The following is a 22,301-nucleotide window of genomic DNA, read 5'->3' as shown; positions in this document are numbered from 1 at the left end:
GAGCATAAGACATAGGGGTGACACTAGGACAGTGGTGGAGGGAAACTGATACTCTGGTGGAGGGTGTGTTGAAATGCTTTTTGCATAAAACTCTGCCATTATAAATACTGTTAATCACAGTGCCTAAAATAAAATTATTTTTAAATATCGCACTGTACTCATAAAATACCATAGCTCTTTAACACACACAGAATACTGCCATAATTCATATTTCACATCATAAAGACAGTATGTTAGATATAATTAAATCTTAAACTGATGGAAAGAAATTCAGATCCAAAAACACAAATAAATTTTATTACTACCCATTTTGTATGCCTATAAAAGTGCTTTTGCTTCCTCTTTTTTTTTCTCATACAGGAATGCTTTCAGTTCATTCTGCCAGCTCTACCTCACGCCATTGACCTTTTACGTGATGCCATTGTAAAAGTAAAGGAAGTACATGATGAACTTGAAGATTTACCTTCCCCTCCACCACCTCTTTCCCCTCCTCCCACAACTAGCCCTCATAAACAGACAGAAGACAAAGGGGTTCAGTGTGAAGAAGAGGAAGAAGAGAAGAAAGACAGTGGTGTTGCTTCAACCGAAGACAGTTCCTCATCACATATTACTGCAGCAGCCATTGCTGCCAAGGTAAGCCTGGTGAGAGAGAGCCAAAGATCTAAAGGACCCACAGGTAAAAGTACTGATTTCATCCCTTTTGCCATCCTCTTTTTTTTTTTACGTTTAATAGTTCTTCAGGGTATTCACAAAACAGAACTGAGATATTCATAATTCTCCATAGCTTTGTTTCTTTCCATTATCAAGAGCCCTTAAAGGCACTGAAGTTTGTTCTGAGTTCTGTGGCATTAGAAATAATTGCTGTTGTCTATTGGAATAATAGCCGCGATGATAAACAGCGTGACATTTAAGTACTGGTTGGAAATATAATTTTGTGAATATACCTAAAATACATTGTAAACATGTTCACCATCAAACTCAAGTTCTTAAAGGGTCAGCAAACTGAAGAGTATAGATCTTAGATTATTTTAAAATTAGTTGAGAAAGTCCAATACATTTTTTTCTAAGAAAAGGCTTTTTCAGCAATTAACTAAACACTTATTTAAATATTGCTTTCTTGACACAAGTTACCCTAGTAGTACAGAGGGAAATGGATATATTTTTATGTTATTAAAAAATATGTATTATGATAGTACCTATTGGAAATTCTCATTGGAGAATTCTATAAATAGATTATTTTGAGATGTCTTTGTACATTTAATCATCTAGTAGTCACAGAACATGATTTACATTTTATAAATATCTAGTATAATCCACCACTATGTTTTAATATCTTTGGAGAGTAGTATATCCCTACTGAAAATAATGATTATTCATTGGTTTTTTATAATGATGAAATTTTAAGTGCCGTATGAAATAATTCCTATGCTTTAAGATCTTACAGTTCTTTGAGCTGTGAACCTAAAGAGGAATTTTAGACAAGAAAAGATTAGGAAGTAATATGAAAGTCTCCATTCAAATAGTAGGTGATTATTTTTCTAAAAACTTAATTCTGTCACCATGTATTCCATGATCCAATAAACCCTGACTTAACAACTAGTAAGTATTTAAGTTATGTGTGTGTGTGTGTCTATGTGAGTGTGTTTTGTTTTGTCTTGATGAGACTGGATGGCAAAATACATTTTTTAATCATTGTGTCTTCTATCTCTTTTACTCTTACTTAAGAGTAAAATGTACCATCAATTTTCATCTTTTTTTTAAGTTTATAGCATTTGAAATCTGAGTTGTTTCTTGTTATTCTACATTTGAGGTTTGACATTTCATTATTCCATTAATCTACACCTTTTTCCTTTCCAATCATTTCTATTTGCTAGTTTTATGTTTTCCTGTCACTATATTCATAGTTGTTATGTGTTGTGCATTAGAAGCATCCATTCTACACCAGTCCTGCTGTTATCATGGCACATGGTGAGCAGCCCATCCCTGGTCTCATCAATTATTCCCATCATTCAACAGGCAGTGCAGATGAACGGGTAAGACAATAGGCTTTTGTATTAATGTTTATGAAAACATATGTCTTACCTCTATCCTTGGAGGTAGATTATAGCATAATATGAAAAATGTGTTTTATTTTAATAAGAGTTTCTTCTGGAATTGAAGTGCTCTAATGTCATTTAGATTCTATAGTATGTGGTAGTAAACTTTCCTTACATGACTTTGAAAATACTCATCATTGCTCGGAAGTTATTTTTTTCTTCAGCTTTATTATCATTTGCCTTTGAATAAATTAACTGGATTACTTCATATAATCTCTTTAAAAGATCACTCTGTTTTAAAATATAAAAGAATAGTCAAGTGAATATTTATTTTGTATTAATCTTGCTTTTCCCCATGATTTTGCTTCTCATTTTCTTTTTGTTTACTATGTTCACATTTCAACCATTTAGAACTTTGAGTCAGTATAAATGCTGAGATGATTAATTTTCACATAGAAACTTTTAAGGATACATATACTTTTTCAGTCTCTGGCTAAATGATAGTTTATAAAAAACAGTGCCAGGTTAAGAAAAATTAAACTGCTTAGTATAATCTGTCTGAACAACAATAACTTAGATTCTGGCTCTAGAAGAACAACAATAACTTAGATTCTGGCTCTAGAAATACTTATCTAAATTCCTAAAGTTATAAATGAATAAATAAAGAAAAAAAAGTAACCTACTAAAATTGGCTTTAAATCCCCCAGAAAAAAAAACACCAACCCCAGAAAAAAAAAAAACACCAAGCATTGGCATAAGAGGGCTTTGGAAATGTAAAATCATACTGTAGTCTCTTAGGACTATACTACTAAGTCTTTAACCCTTACATTCAAAATGTATTACCTTGTTGAAAATTAAACTGGTCAAGTCAAAGAGTAAATAGGGTGTTTAAATATTGATTAGTAAAAATATTAATGAATTCAGTTGATAATTAGTATGTGAATTTTCCAGATATTTGTTTTAAATTATAAGCATTCCAAAATGTTCAAACTTAAGTAAAATGTTCCATCTTAGTTTCATCTTGTAACTCTAAAAGTCATTCTGGTTTTTAAACTAAAGTATATGGAAGTTTTATATTCATAGCCAAGTTTCGGTTGTCATATTCTGTTTTATTTTTTTCACTGAAAATGGTTAAAGTATCTGTATTTTTTATTTTGCTCAAGGCTTACATATAGATTGTAGTATTCTAGATGCATATGAGAGAAATTATTACTTATATGGTTCCTTACATTACTTGGACTTACTTCTCTGGAAGAACTGGTTGAGATGTGTTCTAACAGTATTCTTATATGGCACCATCTAGAAATTGCTCAGATATTATTTTGTGAGTGGTATTATTAGTCTTTTAGGAAAATATTCAGTTTATATGTATTCTCACATTTTTGTATTTGTTTTGACAAACAATAATTAGAGTTATATATCAAAAAATAAATGTTCTTGTTCTTCAGATATAGATTTTCATAGATAAGATTGGAAAATAAGATAGAGGTAGTGGAAATGATGAAAAGAAAAGCCCTTGATGATCCTAAAGAAAATATATTAGCTCTTTGAATACTTACTTGGCACTAACTTTGTTAATGAACCTCGTCAGCTCTTTTTTACCCTGGTTTGTTGTGTTTCAGATTTCTACAGTCATTTGGAATATCTTCAGCTGTTTTTTAATTAGCTTTGCCATACGGATTTTGTAATATGAGCGTAATATTTCATTTTTAAAGGGAGAGTGAGATGTTTGGCTACTAAAGCAAAGAGAAATCTCTCTTGAACAGGAGAAAAATCGTAAATTCCTTCAGCTAGTCAGATTAAGGTAGAGGAAGCAATGTGAAATAAAGTATAAATTGTACAATTTAAAGTCAGAAGACCTTGGTATGAGCCCTGAACTAACCACTTAATATTTAGGATAAATTACTCACTACCTAAAGTTGTTTCTCATATATAATCTTGTATCTCACAAAAAAAGCTTATTATTATTACTTATTTTCTTCCCTAACTCTTTCATTCACTTCTTAGGAAAAAGAAGTGAAACCTGATTAAATTTTTCACTCTCAAGTTAATCAGTACTGACTTGATTACTGTTGTTAAATCAATAGCCTGACTTTTTTAGGAATTAAAGAAAACTGAAGAATGCTGTGTACTGGGTATTTGTTACTTTTTTCTCCAGCAGCCCTCTTTCCCATTTGTATTTCCCATTTATTTTTTCCTATCACTAAACCTAATTTTTCTGTCATATAATTTGGATGAAATTAGCTAAGCTTGTAGGGGTATGTATATATAATATAATCAACATATTCAGTTTATACAACCATCATTTTTAAATCAAGGAACACAGTTGAGGCAAGTAGGAGCAAGTTTTATTTCTTAGATTTTATTTGAATTACTTAGAAATTAAATTCTGTTTCCTTTTTAATGTGTATGAGGAAACAGTCCCAAGAAATGCCATTTTGGAATACTAATGAATGCCAATAATGGAACAAACAACAAAAAAGCAATCTTAAGAAATAGAAGAAAATTCTTAGATGGAAACTTCTCTAGTTTAGCTCAGTCACTAGAAACACAGTAGCCAATAACTCATAAGCCTATCTTAACTCACACTGCATATCAAGCAGAATAGTAACAGTGAACATGAAGGACTAAACCACACTTCTCACAATGGTAAAGCAACGCAAAAGCCCACCAAACTTTCTTATTGAAGAGTCTAGCCCAGATGACACCAACAGTACTGTAGTGTTAGACAATCTCTCTGACAAGGAATTCAGAAGGGAGCTACTTAGGATCTTAGGGAACTAAAAGAAACAATGGAAAGCAGTGCCAATAGAAGACAAGAGGATTTGAAGGCAGAAATGAGGAAAATACAATCAGAAATGTCAGACCTGAAAAATCTCGTAGGCGAATTGAAAAACACAGTGGAAGGCCTCAGCAGCAGAGTAACAGCTGCTGAGAACAGAATCAGTGAGCTCGAAGATGAAGTTCAGAGACTCTCCAGAAAAGAGCAGAAAATGGAAAAGAGACTCACAATTTGGGAACAGATGGCAAGAGAATATCGTGATGAAGCCAAGAGGGGTAACATAAAAATTATTGGAGTCCCAGAGGTACAGGAAGAAAACCTTGATGAAGAAGAAACTGTCAAAGACATCATTGCTACAACGTTTCCAGAGCTGAAGAAAACTTGTGACCATATTCAGGAGGCCCAAAGGGTACCAGCTAGAAGAAATCCGAATAAAAACACCCCAAGACACATTCTGATCAAAATGACCAAAACCTTAGACAGAGACAAAATTCTGAAAGCAGCAAGATCGAAGAAAGAAATCTCTTACAAAGGAGCATCCTTAAAATTCACAGCTGATTTTTCTGATGAAACCCTCATGGCCCGAAAACAGTGGTGGGACATAGTGAAAAAACTCAATGAAATAAATGCCTCCCCAAAAATACTTAACCCAGCGAGACTCTCATTCATAATAGAAGGAACAACACACAGTTTCACAGACAAACAACAGCTCAGGAACTTCATAGACTCAAAACCGTGGTTACAAGAACAACTAAATGGGCTACTTTAAGGCAAGAAAGGCCCCTCAAATACACCAAATTTTAACAGAACAGTGGGACAGAATCCCATAACAATAATCTCTCTCAATGTCAATGGGCTAAACGCACCAATTAAAAGACATAGAGTGGCAGGATGGATTAGAAAATTGAACCCAACATTCTGCTGCCTGCAAGAAACGCATCTCAATATTCAAAGCAAACACAGACTCAGAGTCAAAGGCTGGAAAACAATCCTACAGGCAAACAGCTCCCATAAAAAAGCGGGGGTAGCCATCCTTATATCAAACCACATCGATTTCAGAGTGAGGAAGGTCATAAGAGACAGTGAAGGCCATTTCTTATTGATCAAAGGATCTGTACAACAGGAAGAACTTACAATAATAAATGTATATGCACCTAATGAGAGACCAGCAAAGTACTTAAAACAACTACTCATAGATTTGGAAAAAGACATCAATAGCAACACAATACTAGTGGGAGACTTCAACACTGCTTTGTCACCTCTTGATAGATCAACCAGACTCAAGCTTACCAAGGACATACTTCATTTGAGGGAAACAATGGAAGAAAGGGACTTAGTAGATATATACAGGACACTTCATCCACAAAAAGCTGAATACACATTCTTCTCAAGCGTACATGGAACATTCTCCAAGATAGACCACATGCTGAGCCACAAAACATGCCTCCATAAAATTAAGAAGATAGAGATTGTATCAACAATCTTCTCAGACCATAATGCGCTGAAATTAGAAGTAAATCACACACAAAAACAGAAAACTAAATCAAACACCTGGAAATTAAACAGTCCTCTATTGAACAACGAGTGGCTTAGACAGGAAATCAAAGAGGAAATCAAAAGATTCCTAGAAACGAATGAAAATGAGAACACGAGTTACCAAAACTTATGGGACACAGCAAAAGCTGTGTTAAGAGGAAAGTTTATAGCTCTACAAGCATTCCTCAGGAAGGAGGAGCGAGCACACATAAGTAACCTAACCTCACAGCTTAAGAGCTTGGAGAAGGACCAAAAAAAGGAGCACAACCCGAACAGGAGAAAGGAAATAATAAAGCTCAGAGCAGAGATTAACGAGATGGAAACGCAAAAAACAATCTGAAAGATCAGTGAAACCAAGAGCTGGTTCTTCGAGAAAATTAACAAGATTGATAAGCCTCTAGCAAAACTCACAAAGAAAGGGAGAGAGAAAACCCTAATAAACCGAATCAGAAATGAAAAGGGGGTCATTACAACAGAAACTACAGAAATTCAAAGGATCCTCAGGGAGTACTTTGAGAAGCTTTATGCCACGGAACATCAAAACCTCGAGGAAATGGATAAATTCCTAGACTCCTACAGACTCCCAAGGCTGAACCAAGAAGACCGGGAATACCTGAACAGACCTATCACCATCAAGGAAATTGAAATGGTAATAAAAAGTCTCCCCAAGCACAAAAGTCCTGGCCCGGATGGATTCACTAGTGAATTCTTCCAAATCTTTAAAGAGGACTTACTCCCTATCCTCTTTAAGCTTTTCCACGAAATTGAAATATCAAAAACACTTCCGAACAGTTTCTACGAAGCAAATCTCACACTGATACCAAAAGCAGACAGAGATACCACAAAGAAAGAGAATTACAGACCGATATCCCTGATGAACACAGATGCAAAGATCCTCAACAAACTACTAGCAAATAGAATCCAACTACTCATCAAAAAGATCATACACCATGACCAAGTAGGATTCATCCCAGGGATGCAAGGATGGTTCAACATTCGGAAATCAATCAACATAATCCATCATATCAACAAAAGAAAAGATAAAAAGCATATGATTATATCAATAGATGCAGGGAAAGCATTTGACAAGATCCAGCACCCCTTTATGATGAAAACCCTAGCCAAAATGGGTATAGAGGGGATCTTCCTCAACATAATTAAAGCCATCTATCACAAGCCTACAGCAAGCATCATCCTCAACGGGGGAAAACTGAGAGCCTTCCCTCTAAGATCAGGGACGAGACAAGGGTGCCCACTATCTCCACTGCTGTTCAGTATAGTACTAGAAGTACTTGCAATAGCGATTAGGCAAGAAAAAGATATTAAGGGCATTCAGGTAGGAAAGGAAGAAATCAAGCTCTCACTATTCGCAGATGATATGATACTATACTTAAAGAACCCAATAACCTCCACCAAAAAACTCCTAGAAACAATAGACTCGTATAGTAAAGTTGCAGGCTATAAAATCAATACCCAAAAGTCCATGGCTTTCCTATATGCAAGCAGTGAGAGAGAAGAAAGCAACATGAAAAAAACAATCCCGTTCACAATTGTGCCCCAGAAAATCAAGTACTTAGGAATCCGCTTAACTAAGGAAGTAAAGGACCTGTACAAAGAAAACTACAAAACGCTACTTCAGGAAATAAAAGAGGACATGAGGAAATGGAAAGATATTCCCTGCTCATGGGTCGGGAGACTTAACATTGTCAAAATGGCAATACTACCAAAAGCATTGTATAAATTCAATGCAATCCCTATAAGGATACCCATGACATTCTTCAGAGAAATGGAGCAAACACTCCTGAAATTTATATGGAACAATAAGCCCCCATGAATAGCTAAAGCAATTCTTGGGAAAAAGAAAATGGGAGGAATCAACCTCCCGAACTTCAAACTGTACTACAAAGCAGTAATAATTAAAACAGCATGGTACTGAAACAAAGGCAGAACTGCAGACCAATGGAACAGGGTTGAATACACTGACATCTCCCCTCAATCATATGATCATCTAATCTTTGATAAAGGTGCAAGTAATGTGGAGTAAGGAGAGCCTCTTTAACAAATTGTGCTGGCATCACTGGACGGCTACATGCAAAAAATGGGCTCAGAACTCTGCCTAACACCATGTACAAAAGTAAGATCAAAATGGATTAAAGACCTCAACATCAAACCAGAAACCATAAGGTACATTGAAGACAAAGTTGGCAAAACCCTCCATGACATTGAAGCTAATGGTATCTTCAAAGATGCCACACCACTGACTGAGCAAGTGAAAACAGAGATAGATAAATGGGACTATCTTAAACTAAGAAGCTTCTGCACCTCCAAAGAAACAGTGACCAAAATACAAAAACAGTCTACAGAATGGGAAAGGATATTCGCCAAATACACATCTGACAAATACACATATCCTGGGTTGATATCCAGGATATACAAAATACTGGTTAAACTCCACAAGAAGAAAACATCCAACCCCATCCAAAAATGGGGCAATGAAATGAACAGAAACTTTCTCAAAGAAGAAATCTGAATGGCAAAAAAGCACATGAGAAAATGCTCTACATCATTAATCATCAGGGAGATGCAGATCAAAACCACAATGAGATACCATCTCACACCTCAGAGACTGGCCCACATTCAAAAGAACAAAAGCAACCGATGCTGGCGCGGATGTGGCGAGAAAGGGACACTCCTTCACTGTTGGTGGGAATGTCGACTGGTTCAGCCCTTCTGGAAAACAGTATGGACGATTCTCAAAAAATTAGAAATTGAGCTCCCATTTGACCCAGCAATACCACTCCTGGGAATATATCCCAGAGAGGCAAAAATGTATAGTCGAAGTGACATCTGCACTTGTTTGCTCATTGCAGCACTCTTTACAATAGCCAGAAACTGGAAGAAACCTGAATGCCCAAGAACAGATGACTGGTTAAAGAAACTTTGGTACATCTACACAATGGAGTACTATGTAGCTGTTAGAAAAGATGAAGTCACGAAATTTACGTACAAGTGGTACAACATGGAAAGTATCATGTTAAGCGAAATGAGTCAGAAAGAGAGGGATAGACATAGAAAAATTGCATTCATCTGGGGGATATAAAGTAACAAAATATGAGATTAATACTCAAGAATAGCTGAGATCAGCACCAGGAGGATTACTCCATAGCTTAGGGGCCAGTCGGGCATTCTAGAGGAAAGGGCAGCTCAGATAGAGAAGGGAACACCAAATAAAGGGTGTTTGGAGGATCCTCCCAGGAGGGGAGATGCATGTCGAAAGTAGACTATGGACTGAACATGTTTGCCACTCAATGCCTCTTTTGCAGACCACAACACCCAAAAGGAGAGAGAGAACACAGGGGATTGCCCTGCCACAGAGGCAGGGGGGATAGGGGGATGGGGGTGGCGGGGGGGATATTATCCATGGTGGTGGAAAATGGGCACTGGTGGAGGGATGGGTATTTGATCATTGTATAATCAAACCCAAGCACAAAAAATTGTAAATCTCCCACTGTACCTCATGGTGTTTCACTAATAAAAAAAGAAAAAAAAAGAAATAGAAGAAAATGATATTATATCCTTTCACAGTGATCAAGCCACTCAAAGCCTCAGTTTAACTATAGCTACTCTTGAATTTTTTATTTACATAAGCCAATAAATTACTTTAAAAATCAATTGGAAATAGAGATAGACATACTATTTATTGTCTGCAGCCGTAGAGCATCTTAACTTACATATATATGTATACATGTATACACATACACATCAGTTTGCTCTTATGGTTAAAGTTTGTCTAAGTATATGGGGTGGGGATAGTTGAGAAAAGATTCTAGAGACGATGACAGAGGGAAGTGGACATTCAGGTGAACAGATGTAATGCTGGAGTACTGTATGCATGTAATTTCTGAATTGTTATATTTAATCGCATTTTGCTTATAGAAATCTAATCTATAACAGCCTGGGCTTTTATAGATTAGATTTTGTTGTTGTTTTGTTGGGGCTGGAAGGTTGTGGTTTTGGGTTTGGGGTTACACTACTCTATAAGTGTTTAAAGCTTGTTCCCAGTGGTACCAGAGATTGAATTTAGGGCTTCTCCTTGAACTATTACCCCAGCCCTCACACATCTTTTCTGATATTATATCTTACAATGAAGTTTACAGTTGAAATATGTTAAACCTACTTTTCTTTTGTTTATTTTTTCTCTGGTGAAAAAGCTTTTTCTTGCAGTTTCTAGGAGTTTGCTGGGAAATTTCAAATGGTTTTATAAAAAGCACCCTGATTTTTTTCAGGATATAAAGTAAATATTTATAAAATTTATATAGAACCATTAAACTCACAGAATAATCAAAGCAAGTCTGAGAAAAAAAAGGAAGGAGTGTTCTATTATTAAATTAACAAAACAAAGGCAAAGGAACCCTTTAGTCTTTTGAAATACAGTTAGACGGTTAGGCCAGATGGTTCAGTGCTAAAGCCTGGTAATGTAACATTCCTCAGGACCAGCATGCCGAGTGCACATGGGTCTCCAGGGCTACATCTAGCAGTGCCCGGACATCATGTGGTATCAGTGAATACACTCAGGACTTACAAAGCATGTGCACCGCACCCTTAGTAATCTTTTTTTGTCGTTAGCAGAACTTCTTAAACTTTTTTACATATTTATCTGGATTTTTGCACTTACAACCCATTTACACCTGAGAAATACAACATGGGCAAGCACTGCCATAAAAACCTTAAATTCATTACACAACTGATTTTGATTGGTTTTTGTTTAGTGTCCATTCAGAACTTTTTAGTGTTGCCAACATTTTCCAGATCCCAATTCAGTTTTACCCACAGCTTAAGAAGCTAACATCTGTAATAGTCATTCAGTATATTACTTGTTATTTATAACTCACATGCAGATATATTAACTGTGCATTAATTCAGTCACAAATCGAATACTTTTAGGCCATTTCACTTACTGCCAGAAACACTGGATATAATTTTTTAATCAGCTAACACATACCTCTCTCTTTGTGCAACTGAACTCACTTTCTCTTTCTCATCCACAGGAATTTTTTGAATGACTTGTCAAGTATTTCACAAAACCCAAGTTCTATACTAAAATTTTTCCAACAATTCAGTTCCCAAAGTCTTGGGAAGGTACATATTGCATATTTTTTCGAAGAATCTAAGTATTCATAAATAATATAATTTTTATTATTCAGATTCTATAGGCACACATGACTACATACTAGGATGTTGGATAACACTGGGTTGTCCTTGCTGCTCTCACGGGTTTCTTAAGCAGGGAGCTTAAGGTTTATTTTTTATTTTAATTTTTATTAGTGAAACACCATGAGATACAGTTGTAGACTTACAGATTTTTGTGCTTGGGTTTCAGTTATACAATGATCGAGTACCCATCCCTGACCAGTGCCCATTGTCCACCACCAATGATCCCAGTATCCCTCCCCCTATCCCCTCTATCCCCCCCCCCCCCCCCGCCTCTGTGGCAGAGCGTCCTCTTTTGTTCTCTCTCTCCTTTTGGGTGCTATGGTTTGCAAAAGAGGCATTGAGTGGCAATCATGTTTGGTCTGTAATCTACTTTCAGCATGCATCTCCCATCCTGGGAGGATCCTCCCAACACCCTTTACTTAGTGCTTAGTGTTCCCTTCTCTATCTGAGCTGCCTTTTCCCCTAGTATGTGCGGCTGGCCTCCAAGCCATGGAGTAAACCTCCTGGTATTTACTCGACTATTCTTGGGTGTTAGTCTCCGATTTTGATACTTTATATTCCCCAGATGAATGTAATCTTTCTATATCTGTCCCTCTCTTTCTGACTCATTTCACTTAGCCTGATACTTTCCATGTAGTACCACTTGTATATAAATTTCATGACTTCATCTTTTCTAACAGCTGCGTAGTAGTCCATTGTGTAGCTGTACCAAAGTTTCTTTAACCAGTCATCTGTTCTCAGGCACTCGGGGGTTTTTTTTCAGATTTTGGCTATTGTGAACGGTGCAGCAATAACATAGAAGTGCAGATGTCATTTCGACTATACTTTTTTGCCTCTCCGGGATATATTCCCAGGAGTTGATATTTCTGGGTCAAATGGGAGCTCAATTTCTAATTTTTTGAGAATGGTCCATATTGTTTTCCAAGAGGGCTGAACCAGTCGGCATTCCCACCAGCAGTGAAGTAGAGTCCCTTTCTCGCCACATCCACACCAACACAGGTTGCTTTTGTTCTTTTGGATGTGGGCCAGTATCTGTGGTGTGTGATGATGAGAGCTTAAGCGTTATTGAGCCACTCCCACAACAGTGCAACTGAAGCACAACCAATTTCACCAGACACTAATAATTCTATAGCACAACTGGTAGGGCGTTTGCCTTGCACACGGCCTACCTGGGTTTGATTCCTTTGTCCCTCTCGGAGAGCCCGGCGAACTCCCGAGAATATCCCGCCTGCACTGCAGAGCCTGGCAAGCTCCCCGTGTCGATATTCCAAAAACATTAACAAGTTTCACAATGGAGACGTTACTGGTGCCTGCTCAAGAAAATTGATGAACAACGGGAGGACAGTGAACAGTACTTTTCTCTTTCTTTTATGTCATTTGTGTGGTTTATTTAGTAATGTCCTTTTTGTATAGACACAGGAATACAGTTGATGCTATGCTAACATGGAAGTATGCTATGCTAACATGGAAGTAAATTGACTCCAAAATAATATTTACTCCTGGGTAATCATATTTATTTGACTTAAGCACGCTCATGTACACTAGGATTTTTAGAAAAACACAGCCTACCTTAAAGGTCTTCTAATAGAGACATTATTAGGAAAAGGGAACACACATTGGAGCTAGGCACTAGGCTGGAAAAGGATTTCAAAATCCTTCCCAGACCAACATATTGTGGCTAATGAAACCATCACTACTGCTTCCTACGTGACTGCAGTGGGAAGCTTACTCTAGTTGCTATACATTTGTTCACTGGTTACCACAATTTAAATGATAGTAAAAGCTACATCTTAAACTTTTTAGGAAAAAAAATCGTGCAGCTTTTATGTAAATGTAAATATTGCTTTTAAAATAAACAGAAAAGACCAACTAAGTGTTAAATGGTTCATAGGGGAATTACTTATTCACTTATGAATTTTCTTCGCATCAAAATACAAATGTTGGAGCTATGAAGATAGTTCAAAGGACTGAATTTCATGCTTTGCATGCAGCAGACCTTGGTTTGATCCCTAGCTAAAAGCATGATCCTTCCAAGCATTATCAGGGGTAGCCCAAAGGGGGAAAAAAATACAAATATTTTTATGTACTTCATTGGTCTTACTGTATTTCAAAAAACTAAGGGATTTCTGTTGCTTTGTATTGTGAATTTAATAATATAACCCTCCATTTCTATAGAAGTATTTGCCCAGTCTCTAGGACAGAAAAGCAGGATAGGTAGAAGCAGCACATTTGTTAGAAAGTAGTTATTCCCATAGTTTCCTTTAATGAGGAAAATTCTGTTGTTTAATACTTTGCAGCTGAAGTTACATTGAATATGTGCAGAATATTTAAGAACAACTGGGACAGATTGTTTACTCCATGGCTTTAGTTCCATAAAGTGACATTAATCTTTAAAAATAAGATTTGGAAGTAGTTTGGCATTTTACCTTATCATTTGTACTGACTAATTCTGCTCTCTCTAGGTAGAGCTCCACTACTGGCAAATCTCTTGGTTTATCTCTCACTGATTTTTCTTTATATATTAACAAACGGCAATTGTCAGAACTGTACCTTTTTCACTTCATTTCCCTAATTCTCTCCTCTTGCTTCTTCTTTTATAAGACCATTAAGGCTAAACATTTGTTCTTTCTGGAACCATGAGGATGGAACAACAGTTAAGGTTCTTGCCTTGCTATATGGCTGATGCGAGTTTGATCCCCAAAACTCCATATGGCCCTCCCCACCCTCCAAGAGTGATCCTGAGTACCAAACCAGAAATAAGCCTTGAGCACGGCTGGGTGTGACCTAAAAACTCTCCCCCCCAAAAAGAACCCTCCCAAAAAAACCCCACAAAACCTGTCCTTTCTGCTTAAACTATTTTCCAATAATGATTACTTTGTTCCATTCATTTTATCTCAAGCAGACCTTTTAATTTTTATCTATTGGCAGCTTCAGCTTCCATATTATTAAGAAAATTGTTAAGTATTAAAAGTTATACAAGACATTGTGCTAAAGCTGTAAGAGTATTTATATCAAATAGTGAAGGGTGAAGATAATACGGGGATTTAGGCAATTGCCACACACACAGCCACCACACATGGTCCCCGAGCACTACCAGGAGTGATCCCTGAGTACAGAAGCTTGAATAAGCCTTGAGAAAAGCTAAGTACGGCCCCAAAACAAAATGAAAGATCAACAAAAGTGTTGGGAAGAGTGTGGAAAGAAAGAAACTTGAATGCATTGTTAGTTGGAATGTAAATTGGGTCAACACTTTAGAAAATGCTCTATTGCTTCCATATGAAACTAAAGATAGAGCTACCATATGGTGCAACAATTTTAATTTTGGGTATTTATCCTGAGAGTATGAAAATAGTAGCAAGAAAATTATAACCATCTCCAGTGTTTGTTGCAATGTTACTTATGATAGTCAAAATATGGAAGTAACTGAAATGCTTCTCTATAGATGACTGGATAAAGAAGGTGTGATATTTTAAACAATAAATTACTCTTTACTATAAGAGTGAAAGATAAAACTTTTCCTATAGTAACAAAAGTGGAGATTAAGGGTCTTATTAAAATTCTGTTTAACTTTGGATATGCGACCAATTTCTTCACAATAATACAGTATTTCACAAATTCAACAACAATGTGTGAGGTTTCCAGTTTCTCCCATTTCTCTCTTTATGTGTACCATATTATCTTCATTTTTTTATTCATTATAGTTTTTAGTTGAAAACTAGACATTGCTCATTCTGAAGTTAAGCAAAAAGAGAAAACTTAGGGTCTTCTCAATACTTTCTGAGTATGAGCCCAACACTTGGCTTAAGTATAACCTGAATTCACAGGAAACTGAGAGGGCTTTTTAAAGACCTTGTACCTCAAAGTATCTCATTTTAATTATTTAGCCTTTGCAAACTTTTCAATTAATTCATTATTTTTCCCCCTGCTATATCATTCCCAGACTGTCATATCTAATATATTTGCTTTAATTTTTTTTCATGGAGTCTTTTATTGAATATGTGTTTTGAACAACCTCATCATTACAGCTTTCTTAAATGAGTACTAGTTTGTAAAGAATTGCTTTAAATTTTTTTGATATATATTCCCTGTTGGTTTAGCTGCCTAAGTTCTGGGAAAAATTCCCCTACTAGGAAAATAAAGTCTAGTCCGTTGAATATCTCTTCCTAGAGATGGAAGCTAGATGTTGAAACAACCTGTCACAGTTTTTAAGATTGTTTTTTAATTCTCCTTTTGATGCTAAGAACCTTTATTTAGACCATAACTGTGTTTTCAAGGCCATCACTAAGCTGTCTAGTGTGATGTCCACTGAATGCTATAAACTTTTTATTTTTGTATGTAGTTTTAGTGCTGGAGCTATGGCACAGCGGGTAGGGTGTTTGCCTTGCATGCAGCCAGCATGGCCGACCCGAGTTCGATTCCTCCACCCCTCTTGGAGAGCCCGGCAAGCTACCGAGAGTATCTGGCCTGCACAGCAAAGCCTGGCAAGCTTCCCGTGACGTATTCAATATGCCAAACACAGTAACAACAAGTCTCGTGCTGGAGACGTTACTGGGCCCGCTCGAGCAAATCGATGAACTGTGATAGTGACATGTAATTTTAATACCTTTATTTTTTTATATTTTTGTTTTAGGGCCACACCTTTACTCCTAGTTCTGCACTCAGAAATTACTCCCAGCAGTGCTCGGTGGACTATATGGGATAACAAGGATTAAACCCAGATAGCCACATGCAAGGCAAACCCCCTACCTACTGAACTATCTTTCTTGCTCCCCCATACTTTTGTATTTCTAATAAAGTTCATTCCCTCAATATGTGCTAATTTATTCACCTCTATGTTGGGGGGGTTGAACTAGAGGCTTTTCTACCGTATCATTTTCACTAATGTTACTCAGGAAGGATTGCTTCTCTTTTGATTTGTTTTGATTTGTTTTGGCACCACGCCAGGCGGTGCTCAAAATTTAGTTCTGGCTCTGTGGTCAGGAATCACTTCTGTTGGGGCTAAGTGGACCTTGTGGAGTGAAGGGATCAAACCTGGGTTGCCATATGCAGGGCAAGTGCCCTTCCTGCTGAACTATTCCTCTGTCCTTAGGAAGGATTGCTTTTCAGATGCAGCAACAAGAAATAGATTTAAACTTTCAAGAAGTTAAAAAAATACAAATATTGGCAAAACCTGGAGTTGGATGAGAGCTGAAAATCAGTACATAAATACAAATATAAAATAGATTATGGAGTAAAATGTTTAAATTTGGGGGTGACATGTGGGTAAAGAAGATATATACACTACTATTCTTTTATTCTTGAAGTAAGGTTCTTTTGATAAAATGTGGAAGTAAAAGTGGGAAATAGGAGGGTGATGAAAATTAATATAAATGCACTGGGAAATAGGTATAAGTATTGGCAATGTAATTGTCATCCATCATTGTGTATCTAGTTAATATTGGCAATCATCTCTTTGCAATTTTATTATGTAGTTTGAAAAAAATTTCCTCCTTTTAAAGATACATGTGCTAGAGAGTGAGGCTTCAAAATTATTTCAGTAATATAATTGTAGAAACCACAGAAATAAGTGAATCTTGGAAACAAAACATATGAAGAGAATATATTGGGTAAACCTTGTGGGAGGAGGAAGGAACAGATACTGAAAACTAGCTATGTTTTTTTTTTTTTGTAATTTAGGCACTGTAATTTATAATATTGTTTTGGGCTGAAGCCATAGCACAGCGGGTAGGACGTTTGCCTTGCACGTGGCCAACCCAGGTTCGATTCTTCCACCCCTCTCGGAGAGCCCGGCAAGCTACCAAGAGTATCTCACCCGCAGGGCAAAGCCTGGCAAGCTACCCGTGACATATTTAATATGCCAAAAACAGTAACAACAAGTCTCACAATTTGTTGTGAGATGTTACTGGTGCCTGCTTGAGCAAATTGATGAACAATGGGAGGACAGTGCTACAGTGCAGTAATATTTTGTGCATTCAGTGTTTCTCTACCACACTCACAACCAGATCAGCATTGATTTTAGATTTCTCCCACCCCACCCACCTTCAAGATGGGTTCTTGGTTGCCTCAGAAAGAATTATTTATTTGATGGAGTAGAAATATGATCCAAGAGGTGGAGAGAAAAAATGGAGCTAGAGAAAAGGAAATGGTGAATATAAAGCACCCTTTGATAGTTATTTGTAGTATTTCCATTTTGGAGACATTCTGAACACTGCCTTTACAAACATTCTTGTTCAGTACATCATGATTCTCACGTATGTATAATTCTAGACTGTATATACTTAGGAAGTACTATCTTAGGCCAAGTGTCAGTGTTTTACAAATCCTATTTTGTCCTCCTATTGTGTCATTTACTAGCATTTCTTTGTCTTTTGCTGTTCTTAAAAAACTCCAGTCTTATTGTCATTCTTATCAGTTGTCCCTTGTTTTATTGGATGGATTGAGAGCATCTCTCTAACTTGCGTATAACTTGAATGGGTCTCTTTTAATTAGGTTGACTTGAAAAAACAGCATCTTGTTATTAGACATAGGTGGTGTACTTTATAATTGATTTGTACTACAATGCTACTGTTACTTCTTCAGGCTGAGAAAGATAGTATGTCCTGTGCACCATGTCGTCTATTTGCCAGGATATTTTAATAGTTTTTTTAATAGTTTTTTAAAGTTTAGTTTTTTCTTTTTGGGGGTTACACCTAGCAACGCTCAGGATCTGTCTGGCAGGTTGGGGCACCATGTAGGATGCACCATGCCTTACATGCTGTGTTTTCTCTCCGGCCTCTGTGTTTATTTTTTGAATAATTTAAATTTGTAGCTTTATTATAAATAATATAGGGCTGGAGCAATAGCACAGCAGTAGGGAATTTGCCTTGCATGTGGCCGACCCGGCTGACGCGGGTTCAATTCTTCCACCCCTCTCGGAGAGCCTGGCAAGTTACTGAGAGTATCTCGCCTGCAGGGCAAAGCTTGGCAAGCTACCTGTGATGTATTCGAAATGCCAAACTCAGTAACAACAAGTCTCACAATGGTGACCTTACTGGGCCCCCTCAAGCAAATCGATGAACAACGGAAGGACAGTGACAGTGATATACTTAGGAACAGACTTGCTGGCTTTCAGTTATATATATCTTCTTTTATAAATTTTTTGAGTAGTTAAATTAATGCGTGGCTCTCAAAATAGAATGATAATTATTTCTTATTCCGTAACTTACCTCTGCATATCATCAGTACTTATTTTTTCAAATATAATAAGTAATGATATCTTAATAGTATAAATTTTCTTTCCCTGGTTATTAATGAGAGTAAACATCTGTTTTATCAGCCATTCAGATAGTCTCTTCTGTGAAGTCCTTATTAAGTCATTTGCTCAATTTTTTCCTCATTGAGTTTTTTTTCCCCTGTTCAGTTTTTGTACATTTTCTGGATAATTATGCTTTTATGAGTTTTACATAAAGTGAATATCTATTACTGTTTCATAGTTTGCCTTTTGATGACTGGAAATCTTTTAATTCTAATTTATTATAAATCTATAGATTTGTAATATTTTTACATAATATGTAAGTATAAATTGTATTTCTCTTTCACAGAGAGATGTATATATACATATGTGAATCTGAGAGATATCTATCACAAAATAATACTGCTTTGCATAGGTGCTGTTTTAGGTAATGGACGTAGAATAGTTGAAAAATATGTCCCATCATTAAGAAATGAATTCAAAACAGATAAATAGATGATTAAAATATTACATATAAAAGTGTTATCAAAGAACATGATATCATCACTGTCACTGTCACTGTCCACCTCTTGTTCATCGATTTGCTCGAGCAGGCCCAGTAACATTGTGAGACTTGTTGTTACTGTGTTTGGCATATTGAATACGTCACAGGTAGCTTGCCATGATATGATACTAGATTTAAATATATATTGGATTTTCTCTCCAATCTTTTTATTCAATATAAGTGGCGACATAGCACTCTTCTAAATTTAAGTTACCTGCATCATTTCTGAAAATATTGAAATTAAAGTACTCATGCACTATTGCATATGACTCATATGTACTGTTGCATTTATATACATATGTAAATTTTTTTCCCTATTTTTTTCAGAAGTCTCGCCTTTTTTAGCCTAGTTATGGGGTAAAACACAAGTTTTCAAGCCCTGAAGTGGTGGTGCTATCATTGGCATTGAAAAAATTATGGATACTAAATAAAAGAGCTTTTATGAAAATAGTATTGTCATTTGTAAGAAAGAGATAATTTATATTATCAGGAACATCTTTCTATTCTCTTTCTAATTCTAATGAAGTCTAACTGATGTTTCCGTATTTTGCATGGTTTTATATTTGCTGGTTGAATCTTAATTGTTTATTCTTTGGAGAGGGGGTGGACCATACTGTGTGCTGGGAACCAATTCTGGTTTGGTGGTTGGGAGTTGCTTGGGACTGTATGCAGTTCCAAAGAGCAAGCCCAAGGCTCCAGCATACAAAGCATGTGCTGTGTGGCCCTTTGAGTTTATCTCGAGCCCTTACTTGTTCTTTTATTGTGTGTATTTCCTTTCTTGTACACAAACCTTGTAAGTGGTCTAGTTTTCATTTGGGAATTACAAGACCAGTTATTAGCCTATTTGTACCTATCCAGAACATGAAATGGATTTGCCTAAGATAATAAAAATCATAATCAATATAAATATTATAAGTTTAATATAATCCATATTATTTTATGTTTATATATTTTAGTAGTAAGTAAGTATGTAACAGCCTTTACTTTGTTGATCATTTTAATAATAATCACCAGTGTTTATTAAGTATTTACTTCTTTAAGGAATTTGATGTCCATTATTTTATTTGCAGCTCACTAATAATTTGGTGGGATAGACTACCATTTTCCTTATTTTTCAAATAAGGAAAGGTTATTTTAAAACTATATACCTATCAAAATCTCATCAAAAGCCACAATATACTTACATGGACAATGGAAAGGAGTTTTACAGGGAACTGATATTTACAAAGCTTTTAGTGAGAGTTTACAGAAAACAAGACATAATTCAGTGCATTGGGACTAGTAGTATTACAAATCTTTGATATTGTTAGTTCTAATGGGACAGAGGGGAGGGAGCTGCTAATGCAATCCAGAAAAGAAAAGAAATATGAGCAACAGCTTTCTGGTAGTATGATGGTCTTAGCCAACTCTTTTTTTTTCTTTTTGGGTCATACCTGCCAGTGTACATGGGGTACAGGGATTACTCCTAGCTCTGCACTCAGGAATTACTCCTGGTGGTGCTCAGGGGACCATACGGGATGCTCGGAATTGAACCCGGGTCGGCCGCATGCAATGCAAATGCCCTATCCACTTTGCTATCGCTCCAGCCCCCTTAGCCAATTGATCGACATGGTGTAAGTGAAGTTAAGATAGTAATAATACGAGACCTTGCCTTCCTCTAATACTGTAGTCTCTTGACAGTGACTCCTACAGGATGAATGCAATTGGAAGTCAGAGATCAGAAAATAGCTTGTTTATTCTATTTACAGATCCTCTTGGAGCAGAGAAGATAAAGAAGCATGGAAAATGAATCTGAAATGGAAAATATCTGAGTTTAAGTGTCATAGCCAGTATACAATACTAAGTGCTACTTCTCATAATGTTTTACTGCATCTCATCCAAAAAAAGTATTGCGAAGTTTCGCTTAGCCAACTATTTGAAAATATATCAAATCTATAGGTTAATATTTTATCCCAAATTGTTAGATGTATTTCTATGTAATGATAAATGAGATCAAAACCATGAGAGCTGAATAGTGAGGATAGCAGGCATTTTTTTTAAAGTTAGGTGTGAATATTTATTTTACATGTTGTTGGTATTCTCAGAGTAATTAAGCCATAGTTGTTCCCCTTGTTCAGATTCCAGACTCCATCATTTCTCGTGGTGTTCAGGTGCTCCCACGAGACACAGCCTCCCTCAGCACTACTCCTTCAGAATCTCCTCGTGCTCAGGCCACATCTCGCCTTTCAACAGCATCCTGCCCAACACCAAAAGTAAGTATATACTTTGGCACCTTACATCTGGTTTACAATGTGAACCTGGGAAGAATTAGTATTCCCCTCTGCTTACCAAGGTTTGGTTGCATGCAAGATAATACAATGAAAAATGAGTGTGTAAGGTAGTTACCATCTCTTGTTTCATAGTCATATTAGGCCAACAGTAGGAAAATAGCAATTTCATTAAAAATGTCTATTTCCACATCACAGCTCTAGGTATCACTTTTTGTAACTTCTGTTTCTTCATGTAGATTTTTTTTAAGCTCTTTATGTGGAAGGTAAATGTACTATGGGGTAGGGAACAGCATAATAAAATAATGTCAAAAACCAGGTTGTTTTAACTTATTCAGACTGGGGTAGCTCCCTCCTCTAGTATCATTCCAATTTTTTTCAAGTATATTCAACTTGGAATGCTGCTGCCTAAGATTTGGAAAAAAATATTATTAATCCATTAGAAAGTTTTAATGCCAAACTTTGGGAGAGATAGAAAGTGTATTGATCTTTATTTTTTGTTATTTTCCCCAAATACTAGATCATATATTGGTAAAAGGGGGTTAGAAATTTACTTTCCACCACAGTCTTCATATATGAGCTTGATTAACTGTCAAATTAATTATCACCGTTATGCTCTCTCCTGGAATGTTCATTCCCTAGCTAAGTTAGTCATTTGTGCTTTCAAGTTTTATATGTGGTAGTTTCAGTG

At 36.3% G+C, this 22,301-nt stretch overlaps 1 protein-coding gene across 19 annotated transcripts in view; it reads left to right on the top strand.

Annotated features, from left to right (window-relative positions):
• The window catches only part of GPHN (gephyrin), a 475,981-nt gene that overhangs the window by 258,473 nt on the left and 195,207 nt on the right, over positions 1–22,301 (top strand). For 10 of the 19 annotated variants that reach the window (XM_056133400.1, XM_056133398.1, XM_056133395.1 and 7 more), the window contains 2 exons: positions 361–633; positions 21,461–21,595. In XM_056133400.1, the coding sequence (XP_055989375.1) occupies positions 361–633; positions 21,461–21,595 (408 nt within the window). Of the gene's footprint in view, positions 1–360; positions 634–1,925; positions 2,034–21,460; positions 21,596–22,301 lie in introns of all 19 variants that reach the window. The other 9 variants (XM_056133389.1, XM_056133387.1, XM_056133399.1 and 6 more) reach the window with 1 other exon arrangement.

This window comes from Sorex fumeus, unplaced genomic scaffold (genome assembly GCF_029834395.1).
Source record: "Sorex fumeus unplaced genomic scaffold, SorFum_2.1 ptg000098l, whole genome shotgun sequence".
NCBI classification, from domain to species: domain Eukaryota; kingdom Metazoa; phylum Chordata; class Mammalia; order Eulipotyphla; family Soricidae; genus Sorex; species Sorex fumeus.
Note: the sequence above shows the minus strand (reverse complement) of the source record. Positions and strands in the feature narration are given on the sequence as shown.